Raw genomic sequence first — 19764 nt, 5'->3', positions numbered from 1 at the left:
GGGGTGCTGGAGCCAACCACAGCTCACTCTGGTGAGCACGTCATCACGGCTAGGTCAGATGACGTAAATAGTGCAAATGTATGCTGCAATCCCAACAGCGCTGTGGCGCAGTAAAAGAACAAATCACCCACTGCGATGGTTTGTTTATGGAGGAAAAAAGGATATTTAAAAAAAACCACAACTACTTTAACTCAAACCACAACTTTTGTAACTTGTCCCCCCCCACACACAAATGGTTTGTCCACCGACCCTTCGCTAAGCCCCGCCCCCCTTGGTTACTGTTGCTATGCTAACCTGTTGTCTGAAGTTGAAGAAAATGTCCGGTCAGCATCAGTCCGGTGATCAGAAAGAAAAAGAAAGAAGAATAAGAAAATAAAGGGTTGAGAATTTTTCTATACTAATGTTTTTTTAAAAGGCGGCGACGGTGAATTTGAGCAAGGTGAGCTTGTATAGTAAGCTAACTGGACAGCTCTAATGCTAACGTCCGTCAGCCTATCTTGTATTAAAGCCCGACACAACATGTTATCTTTGTCAGAAACAGCTGAGTTTGGGAGCTCCATCAGAAAGGAAGAGACAGCGAGGAGAGGGCTCCAGCTGCAGTCAGGTAACAGAGAAAGAGACACGGAGGGTCCTGGGGAATTTATTTAAGTTGTTGGCGTTATTTCTGCACAAAGATATTGACCGCAAATTTAGAAGTACTCCACAGTTTCAGACACAACAACACACACAAGGACCGGGACATTACTGTTGTTAATGTTTTGTCTGTGTGTGTCTGTGTGTGTGTGCAGGCAGACAGACCTGTATTCTGTGATGAGGAGTTGGGCCGTATTGTTGTAAGTGATGTCCACAGAAGACATCCAAACTCCGGCTACAAGCTAATGCGTGTTCCAGGTAATAATACGGCCACGATGTATAATGAAGAATGAGAAGATCGTTATGGAGAAATAATCCAGGTAGGATGAGGATTATACATCGTGGCCATATTCTTAACTGGAACATGTACAGACATGGCCACGATGTATAATCATCACCCTGCCTGGATTATTTCTCCATAACGATCGGGTCATTCTACATCATATATCTTGGTCGTATTACTACCTGGTGTGTATCACCACGTTTTTTCTTGAAGTACTCACGGTAACATAGCACCTACACAAGATTCAGCAGTAAATCAGCGTAAAGGGGAACAGGAATTTTGGGGGGGGGGGGGGGGGGGGGCGAATCGGTTGACACACCGACGTATCGAAATGTACAATATTTGTCCTTTAAATGTAGTTAAAATTAAAGTAAAAGTATCCCCCAAAAATAATACTGAAGTACAGAACTCCAGTAAATTAACTTCGTTACTGTCCACCCCTGATTGTTTGTGAGTTAAGATTTATTATGAAATTTAAGCTGCTGTGTTTTATCAAAGTTGAATTTTGTTGGTTTTCAATTCAGAAAAAAGCCTCAACCTTTTCTCCAGCTTTTGCGACAGAAACATCTTAAAATAGTAAACAAATAAATAAAATGGAGGTGTTATTTGTTTTGTTGTTGGAAACAGGACTCATGCAGCCAACGTAAGCTCCACCCATTCCGGGATGCGCTGGTACGAATTCGAGCGAACCCAGGAGGCGTGACCGGCAGTTTTCTTTCACTTCTGATCCGAAGCTGATTCTGTTTTCAGAAACCTGCAGACTGTCTGGACTCTTATTGAAGAAGGATCTGCAGAAAAACAGTGTCAGACTCTACACACCGGTCCTCTCAGGTCAGTTTCTCCTGATGGGGGTTTATTCTAGTGATCCATCTGGTTTCTGTTTTCTTTAGTGCGACACAGATGTGGGAATCTGCCGATGAGTCACTGCAGGTCATTACAGAAAAACAGGATTCATCTCAATCTTAGTGGGATAATTTAAAAAGATGGCAGCGAAGCTCAGTTTCCTTCCACAGCCAAACTTGGTGATTGAAGCTATAGTGTCTGCGTGTCCGTGTGTGTGGTTGTCGGAACAGAGTGCGTTTCTGTCCCCTGTTAGTGGGACAATGTGGGAAAATGTATGAGTCGACTGGAATGATTCACTATAAGTCATCACAGGAACACGGAGAGACAAGCGAAATAAAATAAGTATATTTACTTTTTATCAGCTGTCATCACCAATCATTCATCCCTCTAAGAGACACTTCTCACGTCCTATATTAGTTTTTGTTGTTTCGTAAGACTAATGTTCATTTAATCATTTAATTCAGTCATTTAATTTTTGCTCACTGCTGAGTCACAGTCACTGTCATTAACCCTCTGGAGCTCAGTGGTCACTACAGTGGACTGCTATTGAAAGGCTGTTTTCACATGAACTTATTTTATCCAACATATTTCATCAGTGAAATGTTCAAAAGCACACTTTCCAGCCTGTGGACAAAATGTGTTTAAAGAAATGATTTGTGATTGATTTATTTATTGTCATGCCTACAGAGTAATAACATAATTTGAGAAAAATCCAGGGAGGTTTTAATAATTCATGCATCAGAGGGTTATAACGTTCATTCATCTGACAAAGGAGGTTCTCACATGTCCTTTATTGTTGGTGCTCAGGTACGATGAAGTGCTGCGGTCTAATAACGACCCAGAAGGAACCAGGTACAGGAAAATCTCCACAAATATCTACAAATGTCTTTACAGAACACACAGTTTCCCTGTTCATTGTGTTTCTTGTTGTTTGTTGGTCAGTTCCTCTGAAGAGCATCGAGGTGGAGCTGGAGGTGAAGGACCATGTGGCCACTGTGGTGTCCACTCTGAACTACCAGAACCAGGAGGACAAACCCCTAGAGGCTGTTTTCGTCTTCCCTCTGCCTGGAGACGCTGCTGTCTGTCATTTCAGTGCCAAGATTGGACAGACACAGATCGTAGCGGAGGTGAAGGAGAAACAGCAGGTGAGCTGCACAGTAAACACTCGCTCACTATGATGGACCTTAAAGAGGCAGCAAATACAGTGACTGCTGCTCATGTGTCCTTTGTACTTCAGGCTCGTGAGGACTATGATGACGCGCTGAGCTCCGGTCAGCAGGCCTTCCTGCTGGAGGAGAGTGAGCAGAGTCCAGATATATTCACTCTGAGTGTGGGCAGTCTTCCTCCAGGAGAGAGCGCCTCCATCAGGCTGGAGTACATCACTGAGTTGGCTGTGCAGGCTGATGATGGACTCAGGTTTAGTCTGCCTGCTGTTCTCAACCCTCGTTACAAGCCTCAGGGTAGGAAATCCAGCCAACTTTCATTGAATACTGAACTGGTTTGGTTTGGTTTGGTGCACCATCCACTCAACGGTGGGAGCTAAAAACTGTTTAGAACACACCTTAACTCCCCTGTGGGCCAATATCAGAGGGTTTAATATTTCATATTTCATAATATTCACAAGTCCTTTCTTTTACAGGTACAATAGGTCATTTCTTACCTAAACTTCCATGGAAGACAATTTCACAGAAAGCATTACTCATTAGGGATTGGCTCGACTCTTAGACTGCACGTTCACCCCTGAAGCTGATCTGATTCCACACGTGGGCCGCAGTTCTTCTCTTCTGAATAAGACTCTTGAATTGTTCTTACGCTGGTCTCTTGATCTGAATCATTTTCCTCCAGCCAAATCCAATATAAGTAGAACTGAACTGAGCTAAGTAACAACTAATGCAATGCACTGTGGGCGGGGCTGAGGAGCTCAGAGGTCTGGAGAAAACTCAGCAATTAGCTGAAACACTACGATGAGCTGGATGTATTGAGTTTGATTGATAGATGTAAAGTTTGTTTGTTTGTTCATTGTAATATTTCCAACTTGTGCACAGGAAGTGGAGGAACTGAAGCCGCCACTGTCCAGGTGACTTCTGTCCCAGCCTCCCAGATCCCCTACAGTCTGTCTTTTTCTGCCCGAGTGTCCTCTCCTCGTCCGGTCTCTAAAGTAGAGTCCAACTGTTCCCTGGACCCTCTGCAGTACCTCAACAAAGAGCAGACCCAGGCCACAGTACGTAGACCGCTAACAGGGCTGCTGTGTGTGTGGTTGTTCCTCAATTCTCAGAGCAAAACACAGAACTTTATTAATGCCTTTATTGATATTTATGATCTGTATTTATGGTATTTGTCATCTGCAGGTCAAGTTGGCTGGAGGACACAAGTTTGACAGAGATGTGGAGCTGTTGATTTATTACAAAGATGCCCACCAGCCCACTGCTGTGGTGGAGGCAGGACAGGCCTCTGCCAAACCTGGTGAGTGCAAATTGTTCCTTGAAGGTGAATTATCTTTATTCTCCAACGCAGCAGAAGAATGAATTAATGATGTTTCAGGCTCTCTGATGGGGGATCCAGTGGTGATGCTGAGTCTGTACCCAGAGTTCCCTGAGTCTGCCATGTCCTCCCTCAGCTCATGTGGAGAGTTTGTGTTCCTGATGGACCGATCTGGGAGCATGGGTTGTTCGACGAGTCACAGTAAACCAGAAGAAACTCGTATTGGCAGTGCCAGGGTATTCAGCAAATGTTATCTATCTTACTTCTATTCATAATTTCCCTCCTACACAACAACCTTCACCGTCTTTTCTCTCCTTCCTTTTAGGACACTCTACTCCTCCTGCTGAAGAGCTTACCGATGGGCTGCTACTTCAACGTCTACAGTTTCGGGTCGTCCTATCAACACATCTTCCCGTCAGTGAAGTCAAGTTTGATGTTTGGCAGCTGAATTCAGCTACACAGCTTCCAGCCACCTGACCTCCTTTGTTTGTGTTTGTAATGGCAGTAAGAGCGTGGAGTACAGTGATCAGACTTTGGAAGAGGCTGTGAAGAAAGTTGAAGAGATGACAGCTGATCTGGGAGGGACAGAGATCCTTCAGCCCCTTAAGCACATTTACAACCAGCCCTGCATTCCCAAACAACCCAGACAAGTAACACACTCTCTCATGTCCAGTACTCTTTTATCAAAGGCAGCATAAAGCACTTTCATCAAAAAGGGTGCAGTGATCTATTTACACACATGGCAGAGTTAACAATGTCGAAAGAGGCAAAGAAAGCTTTCTGCTATTTAACAACGGTGACAGTTTCAGTCATACTGTTGATCTTCTGGCATAGTCAGGTCAAACTATAGACTAGAAAAAGTTCAGGAATATAGTTTATCCAGTTATCTTTGTCCTTTTTCAGCTCAGTGTCTCATACTGATCTACTCACAGGTGAACAGGAATAATCTCAAAGAAACCGGTTTGTTTAAATCTCATCCCTCTCACACTTTTGTTGTTCTGCATGCTTAACTGTGAAGCTAAGCACGCAGTGTTACTAAAACAACAGTCAAAAAAATCTCACTCAGACTGAAATGTGTGTGAATGTTTTTCAAGACAGACTGCATGTTTGTAGGTGTTGTTACGTAACTTGTGTGTAACCTCTCCTCAGCTCTTTGTCTTCACTGACGGCGAAGTGTCCAACACCAAAGAAGTGATAAATCTGGTGAAGAAGAATTCAGGTTCCCACAGGTGGAGCAAATACACGTGCTCACAGTGTGTCTCAGGTTGTGACGCTGTGTGTGTTTTTAACAACACAATCACTGTGTTGTAGGTGTTTCTCCTTTGGGATTGGGGAAGGGGCCAGCTCTGCTCTGATCAATGGGCTGGCCAAGAAAGGAAGAGGTCACGCTCAGTTCATCACAGGGGCCGACAGGATGCAAACTAAAGTAAGAAAGAAATTAGACGTAGCAACAAACTCTGCTTCCAGTAGGTTAAAGCTCAGTGTCCGTTTCCTCCCACCAGGTGATGCAGTCGCTGAGATTCGCTCTGCAACCAGCAGTGGTGGACATCTCCATCAAATGGGATTTACCAAAGCAAGTGTCTGCCACTGTTCTGTCTCCACCAATCACGACACTTTTCCAGGGTCAAAGGTCACTGGTGTATGCACAGCTCACTGGAAAGGTAGGACCAGCCCCATCTCACAGTGAAGCCTCGCTCTGTCCATCACACAGCTGTATAGCAGGAAGCAGCAAACTCTCAAACTAATTCTGGGCTTTCTCTGGTGTAATGCGTCTGCGCATGTATGAACTGTGTATATTTGCACTCAGCTCTCTCTTGAAAAAGAAACTCTGAACTCAATATGAAGACTGATTCAACTAAAGGATGTAATGATAACGATGTTAGTACAGTAACTAACGGGGTTTATCACCCTGATGCTTTCTCAGAGCTCAGAGGGAGCACAGGGCTCTGTGACGGTGAACTACAAGCTGGCAGGTCAGCCCTCCAAAACCCAGCTCCACTTCAGTCTCAAACCTGCAGAGGACACCGGGTAAAACACTTTTTGGTCCAGAATGCATTATGTGTCAGGTCCTGACCTTACTAACCTGAGTTTCATTGATTATATAGATAAAGTAAAATGGTTTGTCTGCAGGTTAACAGTCCACAGGTTGGGTGCTCGGGTTCTGATTCGCTCCCTGGAGATGGAGGAGAGAGAAGACAGAGGGGAGAAAGGTGAAGCAGTGAAGGAGAAGGTGGTGGAGCTCAGTGTCAAATCAGGAGTGAGCAGCTCCTTCACTGCCTTCATTGCGGTCAACAAAAGCGACGGCAAGCCCATTGAAGGACCGCTGATCCACAGAAATGTTCCAACTCCCAGTAAGTGCTTTTTAAATCAGCTAATTCAAAGCTCAGACTGTATCACCCACAGCTTTAGCCATCAGCACTGACGAGCTAAAACATTTTGACCACCTGTGTGTCATTTCCTTTGTATGCTGCAACAACTCCCTCCATCCATCAAGCTACAAAGACCTTCGCTGAGGAAGTCAGAGCAGATCTAAAAATGATAAATGAATAACAGCTGATAAGCCTCATAGTTTAAGAAAAACAGATGGTTTAAGAAGGCTTTTAAAAGAAGCTAAGGACTTAGCACACCTTAGTTGAACAGGCCAGGGGTTCCAGATAGCAGCAAAAAGACCGGCCACCTTTTAATAGTTAAACATAAGCAGAGGCAGACAGAAGGACTGCGTCTCCCAGTTATGTCCCGGTCTACATTCAAACTCACTGTCCCAATCTCAAATGTTTACTCATTCACAAATTCTCAAAGTACTTTCTGTGATCCTTGATCAGCCCAGAAAACAGTGGCTCAGTTCATATTCTTTATTTACTAATTCTCATTTCATGTCCTGATCCCCAACTTCTGTTTGTTTGTTTTTATTTCTTGAAGTTATGCGTTGTGACATGTTTGCAAATTGTGCGTCAAACTCCGCAACAAAAAGTAAGTACTTTTCTGAACAAATCCTTATGTAATGTCTTAATCTCAGACTTGTTTATCTTTATTTTTTTTCTCATTTAAACCTTGCATTCAGGTCTAGCCAAAATCAAAAGTAAGTAAAAAGCTAAACGGAAGTTAAACACACTTCTGTGTATTTTTGTAAGCACAGTCAGTCTCTAATAAATATACAGGAGTTGATATGTTTGGTTTCCAAGTCTTCACATAATGACTACACACTTCTTTTTTTTGTGTAGAGAAAGGTCGCTTTGTACCTCTATGTGGTAAGTAAACGTTGAATGCTGGAATCTGTGCCTTTTAATAAACATGAATAAATGATTATTAATATTTTTTTCAATGAACTAATATGAACTCATCCACACGTCATGACTCAATCTTCAGAATTTTTTTTTTTTTTTTTTCTTTGATGGGCAGGTTCAATTCAACCAATGAGCTTCAGTGCTTGTAAGTAAAAAGCTGAATGGGTGTCGAAATCGGGTATTTACATGAATGTAATACATATGAACTCATCCACACGTCATGACTCGATCTTCAGAATTTTTTTTTTTTTTTTTCTTTGATGGGCAGGTTTAATTCCACCAATGAGCTTCAGTGCTTGTAAGTAAAAAGCTGAATGGGTGTCGAAATCGGGTATTTACATGAATGTAATACATTAATGTGTAGAAAATAATAATATTGTTTGTTTTTTGCAACTTTCATATTAAGTTCTGTATCTAGATGTTTACATAAGTCAGCAGTTTGTTGACATGTTTCGTTTATAAATCCTCACATAATGTCTTGATCCTCGGATTAAAATTTTTGGGTTGCTTGTTTTTTTTCTTGACGGGCAGGTTCCTTTTCATCTGACTCATTGGACATGACTCTGGGTAAGTAAGAAGATGAAAGGGTGTGCAAATCCGGTAGTTACATGAATGTAATAAATTGTGTAGAAAATAATAATGTTAGTTTTGGGTTTGTTTGTTTTTTTTTTTTTTTGCAACTTTCAAGTAAAATTCTGACACATTTACTGTAACTTTGAAGAACGTCTCGTGATGCATCATGAACCACTGTAATAAGACGAAGACTCAGTAGTTTACTTTTGTGAACAAATTCTTACGTAATGTCTTAATCTCAGAATTGTTTATTTTAAATTTTTTTCTCATTTAAACCTCGCATTTAGATCAACCCACGCTCCTGAAAAAATGTAAGTAAAAACTTAAATGGGTGTGGAATGTGTGTATTTAAATAATAAATGAATGTCGACATTAAACAGAAACATTATCCACTAATTCCATATTTCTGTTGATGCTGACACCATGTACAGTTGGGGAGATATTCCTGCTGTTTGTGACTTTTAAGAACTCTTAATGGATTAAGAGTTCTTTTTAATACACACAGAAGTCAGTAATGCTTCTGACATTTTTTGTCATTATTACAATCCTCTTTGGTTTTGTCTTAAAGTGATGGTCCACCCATTTTTAACAGAAAGTATATAATAATAAAAACAAAGATAAATCCTCTTACCAGGACCCTGATCAACAGTGAGGAGTTTAACTTTGCACTTACTTACACAAACTTGCAGAGATTGTATATACAGGGGAGGATTTTATCTTTGAGATAAGATAATCCTTTATTAGTCCCTCAGTGGGGAAATTTGCATTTCACAGCAGCATCAGGACATTTGAGACAAAGGGGCAGTTAGGGTGGAAAGAATACAAGCAAAAATAGAAGTAAATATATAAAACAGAAATTGAACCAACATACAGAAAATGTACAGAATTGGCAGTTTTATGGCACAAGTCAACTTTTGCCCTTTCCAGCTTCTAATTTTGAACGTTTTGAAGCCAACGAGCACAAACTACCCCGCAGAGACCCTTTTCTGCAGCTGGTTTCCCTCCAGAAGGCGTCCGGCTGCTGGCTGCTTGATCCAGCTCTGGCTGCTGCACTGGGAAAGACCAGCGAGGAGCTGGACCAGTCAAAGCCTGCATCGGTGGGTTGCTGTCGAGAATGAGACCTGTTTATGTTGTTTGAAGTTTGTTCAGAACCGCCAGCCTTCAGTTAACCTTGCTGTTTGATTTCCTGGATCAGGTGAAGGAGGAAGTGTGGGCCACCATCCTGGCTCTGATCTGGCTTCATGCTTCTAAGACGGATTCGAAGGGAGAGTGGGAGCTTCTGTCTCTGAAGGCTGTGTCGTGGCTCCGCACTCAGAATGGTAATGATCTTAATAATCACTAGTGATTATCAGACTGTGCTGGTTATATTCAACTGTTTTCCTGCCTCCACTTTTCTGATGACTTGCTCCTTTTTTGTTTCAGCACCGTGTGTGGAGTGTGTGGATGCTGCAAATACACTGTTGGGCTGCAAGGTGCAGAGAGACGTCCTGGGGCTCTGAGGTGTTCTTTTACTAAACTGGTTCTCAGCAGGTTTATTGCACAAAAGCAAATTTACGCCATCTTATAGCCTCATTGCTTCTACTTGAACAATTAAATCTTCTGTTTTCTCCTTCTATGTTTTGATGTATTCTTCTTTGTCATTGTTGCCTGTTTTGGTGTCATCATTGTAAAAGCTTTGCAGAACAGCACTAAATACTGACCTGATGTAAATACAGTTAATTATGTCTTTGATGTCATTTGTGTCTACAAAACTGAAAATGAACCGTGGAGCTTTAAATAAAATTAGCATTTATGTCTGAATCGGAGGCTGCGCACTTTCTGTTTCTTCTGAAAAAAAAAAAAAAAAAAACAAGACAATAATATTGGGTTTGCAGCAAAAACACACAACACACCCACATTTTACACTGATTAATGGACCATCACAGCTCCAGTTTGTTCAGAGTGTGCGTCAAGTGCTCACATTATATTGCTATGTTCATTTCCCAGAAACCATTTTAGAAATGGTTGAAATTATTTAGTGCTTTTCTGTTTATATATTAGTAGTGCTGTCTCTGAAGAAACTGGTTTCAGTGTAGTATCAGCAGATGATTATATATAATGTGTTGTATACATTTACATGGAGAGTTAAAGTCATATTGAAGACACTTAAAATCCTGGACTAAATCATATTAATAACACAAAAGAGAGAGAGGAGAAACACTGCTGGTAATAACACAACCCTCTTATTTTTGTGTGAGTTGAGATTATTATGAAATTAAGATGCTGTTTTATCAAAGCTGAATTTTGTTGGTTTTCATTTCAGAAACTGAAGCCTCAACCTTCTCTCCGTGCTTTTGCAGGAGACAAAAGACCTCGATTTTATATATATATATTCGAGGTATTTTTTGTTTTGTTTTGTTGTTGGAAGCAGGACTCATGTAGCCAATGTAAGCTCCACCCATTCCGGGATGTCCTGGTACGAATTCGAGCGAACCCAGGAGGCGTGACCGGCAGTTCTCTTTCACTTCTGATCCGAAGCTGATTCTGTTTTCAGAAACCTGCAGACTGTCTGGACTCTTATTGAAGAAGGATCTGCAGAGAAACAGTGTCAGACTCTACACACCGGTCCTCTCAGGTCAGTTTCTCCTGATGGGGGTTTATTCTAGTGATCCATCTGGTTTCTGTTTTCTTTAGTGCGACACAGATGTGGGAATCTGCCGATGAGTCACTGCAGGTCATTACAGAAAAACAGGATTCATCTCAATCTTAATGGGATAATTTAAAAACATGGCAACGAAGCTCAGTTTCCTTCCACAGCCAAACTTGGTGGTTGGAGATACAGCGGTTGCAAATTATTTAATGTTTTTGTTTTAATTTTTATAGTTTTTGAGGTACCATAAAAGTGCCTTATTCTAGCATGATTATATCATATTTTTTGATGAAATAAGATAAATATGTGTACCCACTGCTGGGTCACAGTCACTGTCATTGATACTCATGTATACTATTATTACATATGTTTATACTGAGCCAAATTCTTAATATTTATACGAATAACACGTCAAAAGGTTTGATATCCTAACCACAGAAATAATCACAAGGGTCAATCAGAAAACATAGAAATTGTCCTACTTGCTGCTATTTGCTGCTGAAATCAAATGTTTTTTGTGGTATTTCTTCTTTAAATATGTCTTCATGTTGGAAATAAAGACTTTTGAATTGAATTCATTCATCTGACAAAGGAAGTTCTCACATGTCCTTTATTGTTGGTGCTCAGGTACGATGAAGTGCTGCGGTCTAATAACAACCCAGAAGGAACCAGGTACAGGAAAATCTCCACAAATATCTACAAATGTCTTTACAGAACACACAGTTTCCCTGTTCATTGTGTTTCTTGTTGTTTGTTGGTCAGTTCCTCTGAAGAGCATCGAGGTGGAGCTGGAGGTGAAGGACCATGTGGCCACTGTGGTGTCCACTCTGAACTACCAGAACCAGGAGGACAAACCCCTAGAGGCTGTTTTCGTCTTCCCTCTGCCTGGAGACGCTGCTGTCTGTCATTTCAGTGCCAAGATTGGACAGACACAGATCGTAGCGGAGGTGAAGGAGAAACAGCAGGTGAGCTGCACAGTAAACACTCGCTCACTATGATGGACCTTAAAGAGGCAGCAAATACAGTGACTGCTGCTCGTGTGTGTCCTTTGTACTTCAGGCTCGTGAGGACTATGATGACGCGCTGAGCTCCGGTCAGCAGGCCTTCCTGCTGGAGGAGAGTGAGCAGAGTCCAGATATATTCACTCTGAGTGTGGGCAGTCTTCCTCCAGGAGAGAGCGCCTCCATCAGGCTGGAGTACATCACTGAGTTGGCTGTGCAGGCTGATGATGGACTCAGGTTTAGTCTGCCTGCTGTTCTCAACCCTCGTTACAAGCCTCAGGGTAGGAAATCCAGCCAACTTTCATTGAATACTGAACTGGTTTGGTTTGGTTTGGTGCACCATCCACTCAACGGTGGGAGCTAAAAACTGTTTAGAACACACCTTAACTCTCCTGTGGGCCATGGAGTCATAATTTATTTTAGTTTTGAGTTATTACAACCAATTTAAGGTACAATAGGTCATTTCCTACCTAAACTTCCATGGAAGACAATTTCACAGAAAGCATTACTCATTAGGGATTGGCTCGACTCTTAGACTGCACGTTCACCCCTGAAGCTGATCTGATTCCACACGTGGGCCACAGTTCTTCTCTTCTGAATAAGACTCTTGAATTGTTCTTACACTGGTCTCTTGAACTGAATCATTTTCCTCCAGCCAAATCCAATATAAGTAGAACTGAACTGAGCTAAGTAACAACTAATGCAATGGACTGCGGGCGGGGCTGAGGAGCTGAGGTCTGGAGAAAACTCAGCAATTAGCTGAAACACTACGCTGAGCTGGATGTATTGAGTTTGATTGATAGATGTAAAGTTTGTTTGTTCATTGTAATATTTCCAACTTGTTCACAGGAAGTGGAGGAACTGAAGCCGCCACTGTCCAGGTGACTTCTGTCCCAGCCTCCCAGATCCCCTACAGTCTGTCTTTTTCTGCCCGAGTGTCCTCTCCTCGTCCGGTCTCTAAAGTAGAGTCCAACTGTTCCCTGGACCCTCTGCAGTACCTCAACAAAGAGCAGACCCAGGCCACAGTACGTAGACCGCTAACAGGGCTGCTGTGTGTGTGGTTGTTCCTCAATTCTCAGAGCAAAACACAGAACTTTATTAATGCCTTTATTGATATTTATGATCTGTATTTATGGTATTTGTCATCTGCAGGTCAAGTTGGCTGGAGGACACAAGTTTGACAGAGATGTGGAGCTGTTGATTTATTACAAAGATGCCCACCAGCCCACTGCTGTGGTGGAGGCAGGACAGGCCTCTGCCAAACCTGGTGAGTGCAAATTGTTCCTTGAAGGTTTCTTTACATTGAAAGAGTGAATTATCTTTATTCTCCAACGACGCAGAAGAATGAATTAATGTTGTTTCAGGCTCTCTGATGGGGGATCCAGTGGTGATGCTGAGTCTGTACCCAGAGTTCCCTGAGTCTGTGATGTCCTCCCTCAGCTCATGTGGAGAGTTTGTCCTCTTACTGGACCGATCTGGGAGCATGGACTGTAATATGAGTGAGAGCAAACCAGAAGAAACTCGTATTGGCAGTGCCAGGGTATTCAGCAAATGTTATCTATCTTACTTCTATTCATAATTTCCCTCCTACACAACAACCTTCACCGTCTTTTCTCTCCTTCCTTTTAGGACACTCTACTCCTCCTGCTGAAGAGCTTACCGATGGGCTGCTACTTCAACATCTACAGTTTCGGGTCGTCCTATCAACACATCTTCCCGTCAGTGACAGAGTCCACAAAATGTGTTTCTGTTGTCGATGCCACTGTGCATTTAAAGTTTGATGTTTGGCAGCTGAATTCAGCTACACAGCTTCCAGCCACCTGACCTCCTTTGTTTGTGTTTGTAATGGCAGTAAGAGCGTGGAGTACAGTGATCAGACTTTGGAAGAGGCTGTGAAGAAAGTTGAAGAGATGACAGCTGATCTGGGAGGGACAGAGATCCTTCAGCCCCTTAAGCACATTTACAACCAGCCCTGCATTCCCAAGCAACCCAGACAAGTAACACACTCTCACATGTCTGCCCTCGTGTTCACGTTTTCTTTATCTTATCCCACACCTAACTGCATTAGAAGATGTTGTTTCTTATGAGTGATCCATAACTTTCACAACAGTTCAACACCCCTGAGTCTCACACCACTGCAGGTGAAATGTTGGGTGTCACAGACAGCTTTGATGAATAGTAGCTTCCACTTATTGGGAAATCAGGGTTGGTCTCTTTTTACTGTTCAGGTCATCTCCTTACGCAAGTGTTAAAGAAATGAGTCATACATGAATGAATGTATACAGAGCTATATACTGTATATATAACGCTCCACCTTAGGCTTATATATTTGTATAGTTGGTACATATGTTTCTGGGTGTGACGTTATGTGACTCATGTGTGTAAACTCTCTTCCTCAGCTCTTTGTCTTCACTGACGGTGAAGTGTTCAACACCAAAGAAGTGATAAATCTGGTGAAGAAGAATTCAGGTTCCCACAGGTGGAGCAAATACACGTGCTCACAGTGTGTCTCAGGTTGTGACGCTGTGTGTGTTTTTAACAACACAATCACTGTGTTGTAGGTGTTTCTCCTTTGGGATTGGGGAAGGGGCCAGCTCTGCTCTGATCAATGGGCTGGCCAAGGAAGGAGGAGGTCACGCTCAGTTCATCACAGGGGCTGACAGGATGCAGCCTAAAGTAAGAAAAGTAACACGGAAAAACAATTTCATTAAACGTGTACCAATTACTGTCAGCATTTTTTGTTACTCTGTGCCTGTCCCAACCATTTGTAAATATTTTGCTTTTAACTAGGTGATGCAGTCACTGCGTTTTGCTCTGCAGCCAGCTGTGGAGGACATTTCACTGTCTTGGGATTTACCAAAAGGAGTTTCTGTTACTGTTCTGTCTCCACCACTCATGGCCCTATTCCAGGGTCAAAGGTCACTAGTTTATGCCCAGCTCACCGGAGAGGTAGGAGCAGGCCCGTCTCATCGTGAACTATTGACTGAGATTTGATTTCCCACTGACTGCAGTTAAATGCTTTTGATCAGGTATATAACACTGTACTGTTTTCTCAGAGCTCAGAGGGAGCACAGGGCTCTGTGACGGTGGACTACAAGCTGGCAGGTCAGCCCTCCAAAACCCAGCTCCACTTCAGTCTCAAACCTGCAGGAGACACTGGGTAAAACAGCTTTTTCATCACTCTGAATTAAGAATGGATTTTACAGCACTGAGCTCGTGTTGGCTTAATGGGTACGAGGATAATGCAGCTTTTTGGTGGTTAAATGGGTAAAATTTGGGGATGTGACAGTAAACGGAGGAATAACGTTCCTGTTTATCATCATCATGTTTTGGATGTGTGGCATTCTGTCATTAGCATTTATTTTAGAGCAGTGTGGTTTCATGTCCATATAGTTATGACAGATCTCCATCCCACATTCCCATCTACAGAATCATGAGTCGCTCCTTTCTGCAGGTTAACAGTCCACAGGTTGGGCGCGCGGACTCTGATTCGATCTCTGGAGACGGAGGTTGCGTTGGAGATGGAGTCGGAGACGGACTTGGAGAAGGAGGAAGAGAAGAAAAATGGAGGAATGAAGGACAAGGTGGTGGAGCTCAGTGTCCAGTCGGGAGTGAGCAGCACCTTCACTGCTTTCATTGCTGTGAACAAAGTCAATTGCAAACCAGTTGAAGGTCCTCTGCTGCACAGAAACGTTCCAACACCCAGTAAGTGTTTTTTCAACTGCACGTGAAAACCTAAAATCCTTTTTATTACTGCTGCCCAACGTTTTGACCGCCCCATCTTAACAAGCTTTTGCCAAACATGTTGTGCCGTATTTTGAGATTAATGCTTTGCTAGCATGGCAAAGAAAGAACCCCTTAACAATTTCAAACATGTACTGCGTCTTGATTTTTTTATTTAATTTGTGAAAAATTGCTGCATTTGAACAATCTGCATGACTTCAATACTGAAGTTTAGCAGCCACACCATACAGCAGGTGCATTTTCCAAATGTCACATTAGGACACAAAGAAAAGTGGAGCATTTATCAGAACTTGTGTCTGATCACCAGAATCATCCCTCATTTAACATCCTACTCTCTTTTCATCACAGTGCAGTTTGGGATGATGTATTCCGCCTGTTGTAGGACACGTGAGTAAAATGTTAGCTGTCTTTGAACATACACTGTATCTCTGAATTCACAGAAGTAAATGGATACGCATTACTGCCGTTTTAATTGTCAGTTTTTGTTATTTTTTTGAAATATTAGTCACTGAAACCTTGACCTTGCACTCTTAGTAGTAAATATGAAGCAAACCCAGGTGGAATGATTTCGCTTTTCCAACTATGGATTTTTTCTTCTTTTGTAATCAGTCGCTGATTGTGATGCTCATGACTTCGATGAAGAAGGTATTGTTTCAGTGATGCACACACTATTGGAAAAAAACAGATAAACATTAATTTGCATAATTTGCCTTTTTTAAAAATATGCTTCTCAGATATTTAGTTTGTAGATGAACGGTTTCTTTTTAGTTTAAAATAGAATTAATTTCTCCAGCCTGAAGAACTATAGCCTGTTTGTCTGAGATAAATATAATTCAGTTATTTCATTTTATTTGGTCTTCTACCAGTCAGAATAATATAATTTTTTTTTTTTTTTAATAAAGGTAGAAGCCAAAAACAAACATGTAATCAGTGGTATGAGATTCAGATACTAAGTACAATAACACTTAGATGTTCTGATCAGTCCAACATCTTTGCATTTGTAGGAAATCATCAAAAGTGGAAAAGAAAACCAGAAATATTAGTCACTGAAACCTTGACCTTGCACTCTTAGTAGTAAATATGAAGCAAACCCAGGTATGGAATGATTTCGCTTTTCCAACTAAGTGTTTTTTCTTCTTTTGTCATCAGTCGCTTATTGTGGTTCTGCTGACTTCTGTGAAGAAGGTATTGTTTCAGTGATGCACACACTATTGGAAAAAAACAGACAAACAGTAGTTTGCATAATTTGCCTTTTTTAAAATAAGCTTCTCAGATATTTAGTTTGTAGATGAACGGTTTCTTTTTAATTTAAAATAGAATTAATTTCTCCAGCCTGAAGAACTATAGCCTGTTTGTCTGAGATAAATATAATTCAGTTATTTCATTTTATTTGGTCTTCTACCAGTCAGAATAATATAATTTTTTTTTTAATAAAGGTAGAAGCCAAAAACAAACATGTAATCAGTGGTATGAGATTCAGATACTAAGTACAATAACACTTAGATGTTCTGATCAGTCCAACATCTTTGCATTTGTAGGAAATCATCAAAAGTGGAAAAGAAAACCAGAAATATTAGTCACTGAAACCTTGACCTTGCACTCTTAGTAGTAAATATGAAGCAAACCCAGGTATGGAATGATTTCGCTTTTCCAACTAAGTGTTTTTTCTTCTTTTGTCATCAGTCGCTTGCTGTGGTTCTGCTGACTTCTGTGAAGAAGGTATTGTTTCAGTGATGCACACACTATTGGAAAAAAACAGACAAACAGTAGTTTGCATAATTTGCCTTTTTTAAAATAAGCTTCTCAGATATTTAGTTTGTAGATGAACGGTTTCTTTTTAATTTAAAATAGAATTAATTTCTCCAGCCTGAAGAACTATAGCCTGTTTGTCTGAGATAAATATAATTCAGTTATGATCAGTCCAACATCTTTGCATTTGTAGGAAGTCATCAAAAGTGGAAAAGAAAACCAGAAAAACCAAGAGAAAGAGCTGCAAAAATAATCTTGTATTTTCTGTTCAGGAGATCAATCAATCATGGAGTTGGAATATGAAGAAGATGAGAGCCCCTCAAAGGAAGAACCGCCCAGAGACCCTTTGCTGCAGTTGGTTTCCCTCCAGAAGGCGTCCGGCTGCTGGCTGCTCGAGCCCGTCCTGACTACGGTGCTGGAAAAGACCAGCGAGGAGGTGGAAAAAACAAAACCTGCAGCTGTGAGTCCTTTTTACAAATACAAACACAAAATCATTTGCTTTAGTACAGGGAACAGCTCATGGTCTATCGTGATGCCACATATTCTAACTCCAGATATCACGAAGGTCTTCACATAACAGCTGAGAAACCTTAATAAACAATAAAAAACTTCAATGTGAACTGAAGAGACGTTCTGTTGGAACTGAAGAATAGAAACCACCAACTCTCTTGGTTTCTGACGGATATGAAGCCACTTTGTGGTCTTGACAACTACCTGTTTGTGAAATGTGTGTATTTGTTTATGTTGTTTATGTAATGTTGTTAACAGCTCAAAAGTACAGCGTCACATTTACCCCCTGACATCTTCCGTCTTTGCATGAATTTGTGGATCAGGTGAAGGAGGAAGTGTGGGCCACCATCCTGGCTCTGATCTGGCTTCATGCTTTCAAGACGGATGCGAAGGAAGAGTGGGAGCTTCTGTCTCTGAAGGCTGCGTCCTGGCTCCGCGCTCAGAAAGGTAAAAATAATTATCATTCTAAAATAGCATCTGTGCTTAAAAAAACACAATCAGCAGCTTTTTTTGCTTTTTTTCTTTACAGCACCTTGTGTGGCAGAGTGTGTGGAAGCTGGAAATGCACTACTGGGTTGTGAAGTGAAGAAAAGCATGCTTGGCCTTTAAGGCTTTCTTCAAAATGACTTTTTAAAGTGCATTTTACTCTTGTAATATTGTTTCTGTTGTTCATGTAACTGGACAAAGACTTGTGTTCGCACCGTCGCTCTTGTTTGGAATCAGAAACAATAAACATTAAAGCTGAAACTTGTCTGATGAATTATGCAAATACGCACAAACAATTAGCGTCCCATATCACTGTTAAAAGAATCCTGGTTGAAGATACAAAGAGGAAACACTAACTTTAGTGAACACTGGGTTTCCAAATGTTATAGTCATGCAGAGGTTTTTTTAGTTTTATTCAAATGCATTTGTCTTGCAAGTCAGACCTGAGTTCACAGCAGAAAGTTCTGTGTAAAAGGTTAAGAAGCTTTTTTTTATTTTATCCTTATTATCCTTTTTTAATGGAAGACAAACAGCATATATTTAATTATCAGAGTTGAGCAATAAATAAGATCATAACACAACCTATAATCATGAATTGAATTAGCAATTTTTACCACTTAAAAAATAAAGAAAGTAGAAATAGATTCACAGCATACAATCAACCACAAATTGTAATTAGGGTGTTTGATTTTTTTTTTTTTTTTCATTTAATTATTTTTTTTTCTGTGCAGATCTCAAAACAATATGTTTCCACATTCGTCTGTTTAAATGTTTTTTTTTTTTTCTTTTTCTGTGTTCACATTAAATCAGATCGAGGGACGTGACCATCTGAGCAGGATTTTGGTCCAGAAGCTACCTCATCAAAACCTGTAACATAATTGAGAATGGTTTTCATTGAAATAGCAGAAATCTCGTGCCCTCACTTTTGGAAATGTTGTGCTTGTATTGTTGCTCTGTTGTACCACAAGGTGGCAGTGTAGCGAGAGATCAGGAACTTGACATGAGTAGAGTGAGAGTTGGGTGTTTTTACAAGATGGCTACCACTCAGAGCACCTGCTCAGACTCTGGTGTGTTTCTTCGTTTGTGGGTCAACACAAGAATCCACACAAGTTTTCTAGCTCATTTTGTGGAAAATCTATCCCCCCCCCCCTTCTTCCTTTAGCTCACTTATCCAACAGTTAAACACAAAGTGCTTTACAAAATAAAAGTGATGAAAAGCAACAGTCACACAGATAAAGCTTTAAGGAAGTGGCTTTAAACAGATGGCCTTTAGTTATTATCATTATTATTATTATTACCAGGTATTGCGTCACTTGGTATTATTATTATTATTGTTATTATTATCCTTCCGGCACATCCACGGCCTTTTTGTAGACTTTTAACTTTCCCCAGAACTCATGAAATCTGGACATCATCATGTCATCATGTCATCATTTCATTGCTTGCAGAAATTTGTTCAGATATGTATCATCAAAAAAAAAAAAAGGATTTTGGACCCGAACCCGACCTCCAACAGGAAGTCTGCCATTTCGATTTCTGCCCGATTTC

General features: G+C 41.1%; 1 protein-coding gene across 5 annotated transcripts; it reads left to right on the top strand.

Annotated features, from left to right (window-relative positions):
* Window positions 1–1618: 1618 nt before the first annotated feature.
* LOC115052812 (von Willebrand factor A domain-containing protein 5A-like) lies at window positions 1619–18477 on the top strand. Of its 5 annotated transcripts, none has more exons than XM_029517163.1 (24): window positions 1619–1747; window positions 2567–2611; window positions 2702–2904; window positions 2997–3219; window positions 3805–3980; window positions 4108–4222; window positions 4301–4476; window positions 4566–4654; window positions 4746–4890; window positions 5390–5469; window positions 5552–5666; window positions 5743–5901; window positions 6165–6268; window positions 6371–6591; window positions 7160–7210; window positions 7302–7319; window positions 7462–7488; window positions 7640–7669; window positions 7793–7822; window positions 8056–8091; window positions 8385–8408; window positions 9025–9194; window positions 18054–18177; window positions 18260–18477. In XM_029517163.1, exons 2-24 carry the CDS (start codon window positions 2572–2574, stop codon window positions 18337–18339), a joined length of 2436 nt encoding a protein of 811 aa, XP_029373023.1. In that variant the 5' UTR covers window positions 1619–1747; window positions 2567–2571; the 3' UTR covers window positions 18340–18477. The 5 variants fall into 5 exon arrangements, with proteins under 5 accessions (XP_029373023.1, XP_029373024.1, XP_029373026.1 ...); XM_029517164.1 differs by lacking the exons at window positions 18054–18177; window positions 18260–18477 and adding exons at window positions 9293–9416; window positions 9520–9902; XM_029517166.1 differs by lacking the exon at window positions 7793–7822.
* Window positions 18478–19764: the final 1287 nt, after the last annotated feature.

This window comes from Echeneis naucrates, chromosome 13, assembly GCF_900963305.1.
Source record: "Echeneis naucrates chromosome 13, fEcheNa1.1, whole genome shotgun sequence".
In the NCBI taxonomy this organism is placed as follows: domain Eukaryota; kingdom Metazoa; phylum Chordata; class Actinopteri; order Carangiformes; family Echeneidae; genus Echeneis; species Echeneis naucrates.
The sequence above is the reverse complement of the archived record's forward strand: the minus strand, read 5'-3'. Positions and strand labels throughout refer to the sequence as shown.

Bases quoted from the DNA above. Each gene is read 5' to 3' on its own strand.
- LOC115052812 (XM_029517163.1), top strand. From the start codon at position 2,572: ATGAAGTGCTGCGGTCTAATAACGACCCAGAAGGAACCAG. The intron at 4,477-4,565 runs GTATTCAGCAAA...CCTTCCTTTTAG, and splicing joins CTCGTATTGGCAGTGCCAGG to GACACTCTACTCCTCCTGCT. The intron at 9,195-18,053 runs GTGGGTTGCTGT...TTTGTGGATCAG, and splicing joins ACCAGTCAAAGCCTGCATCG to GTGAAGGAGGAAGTGTGGGC.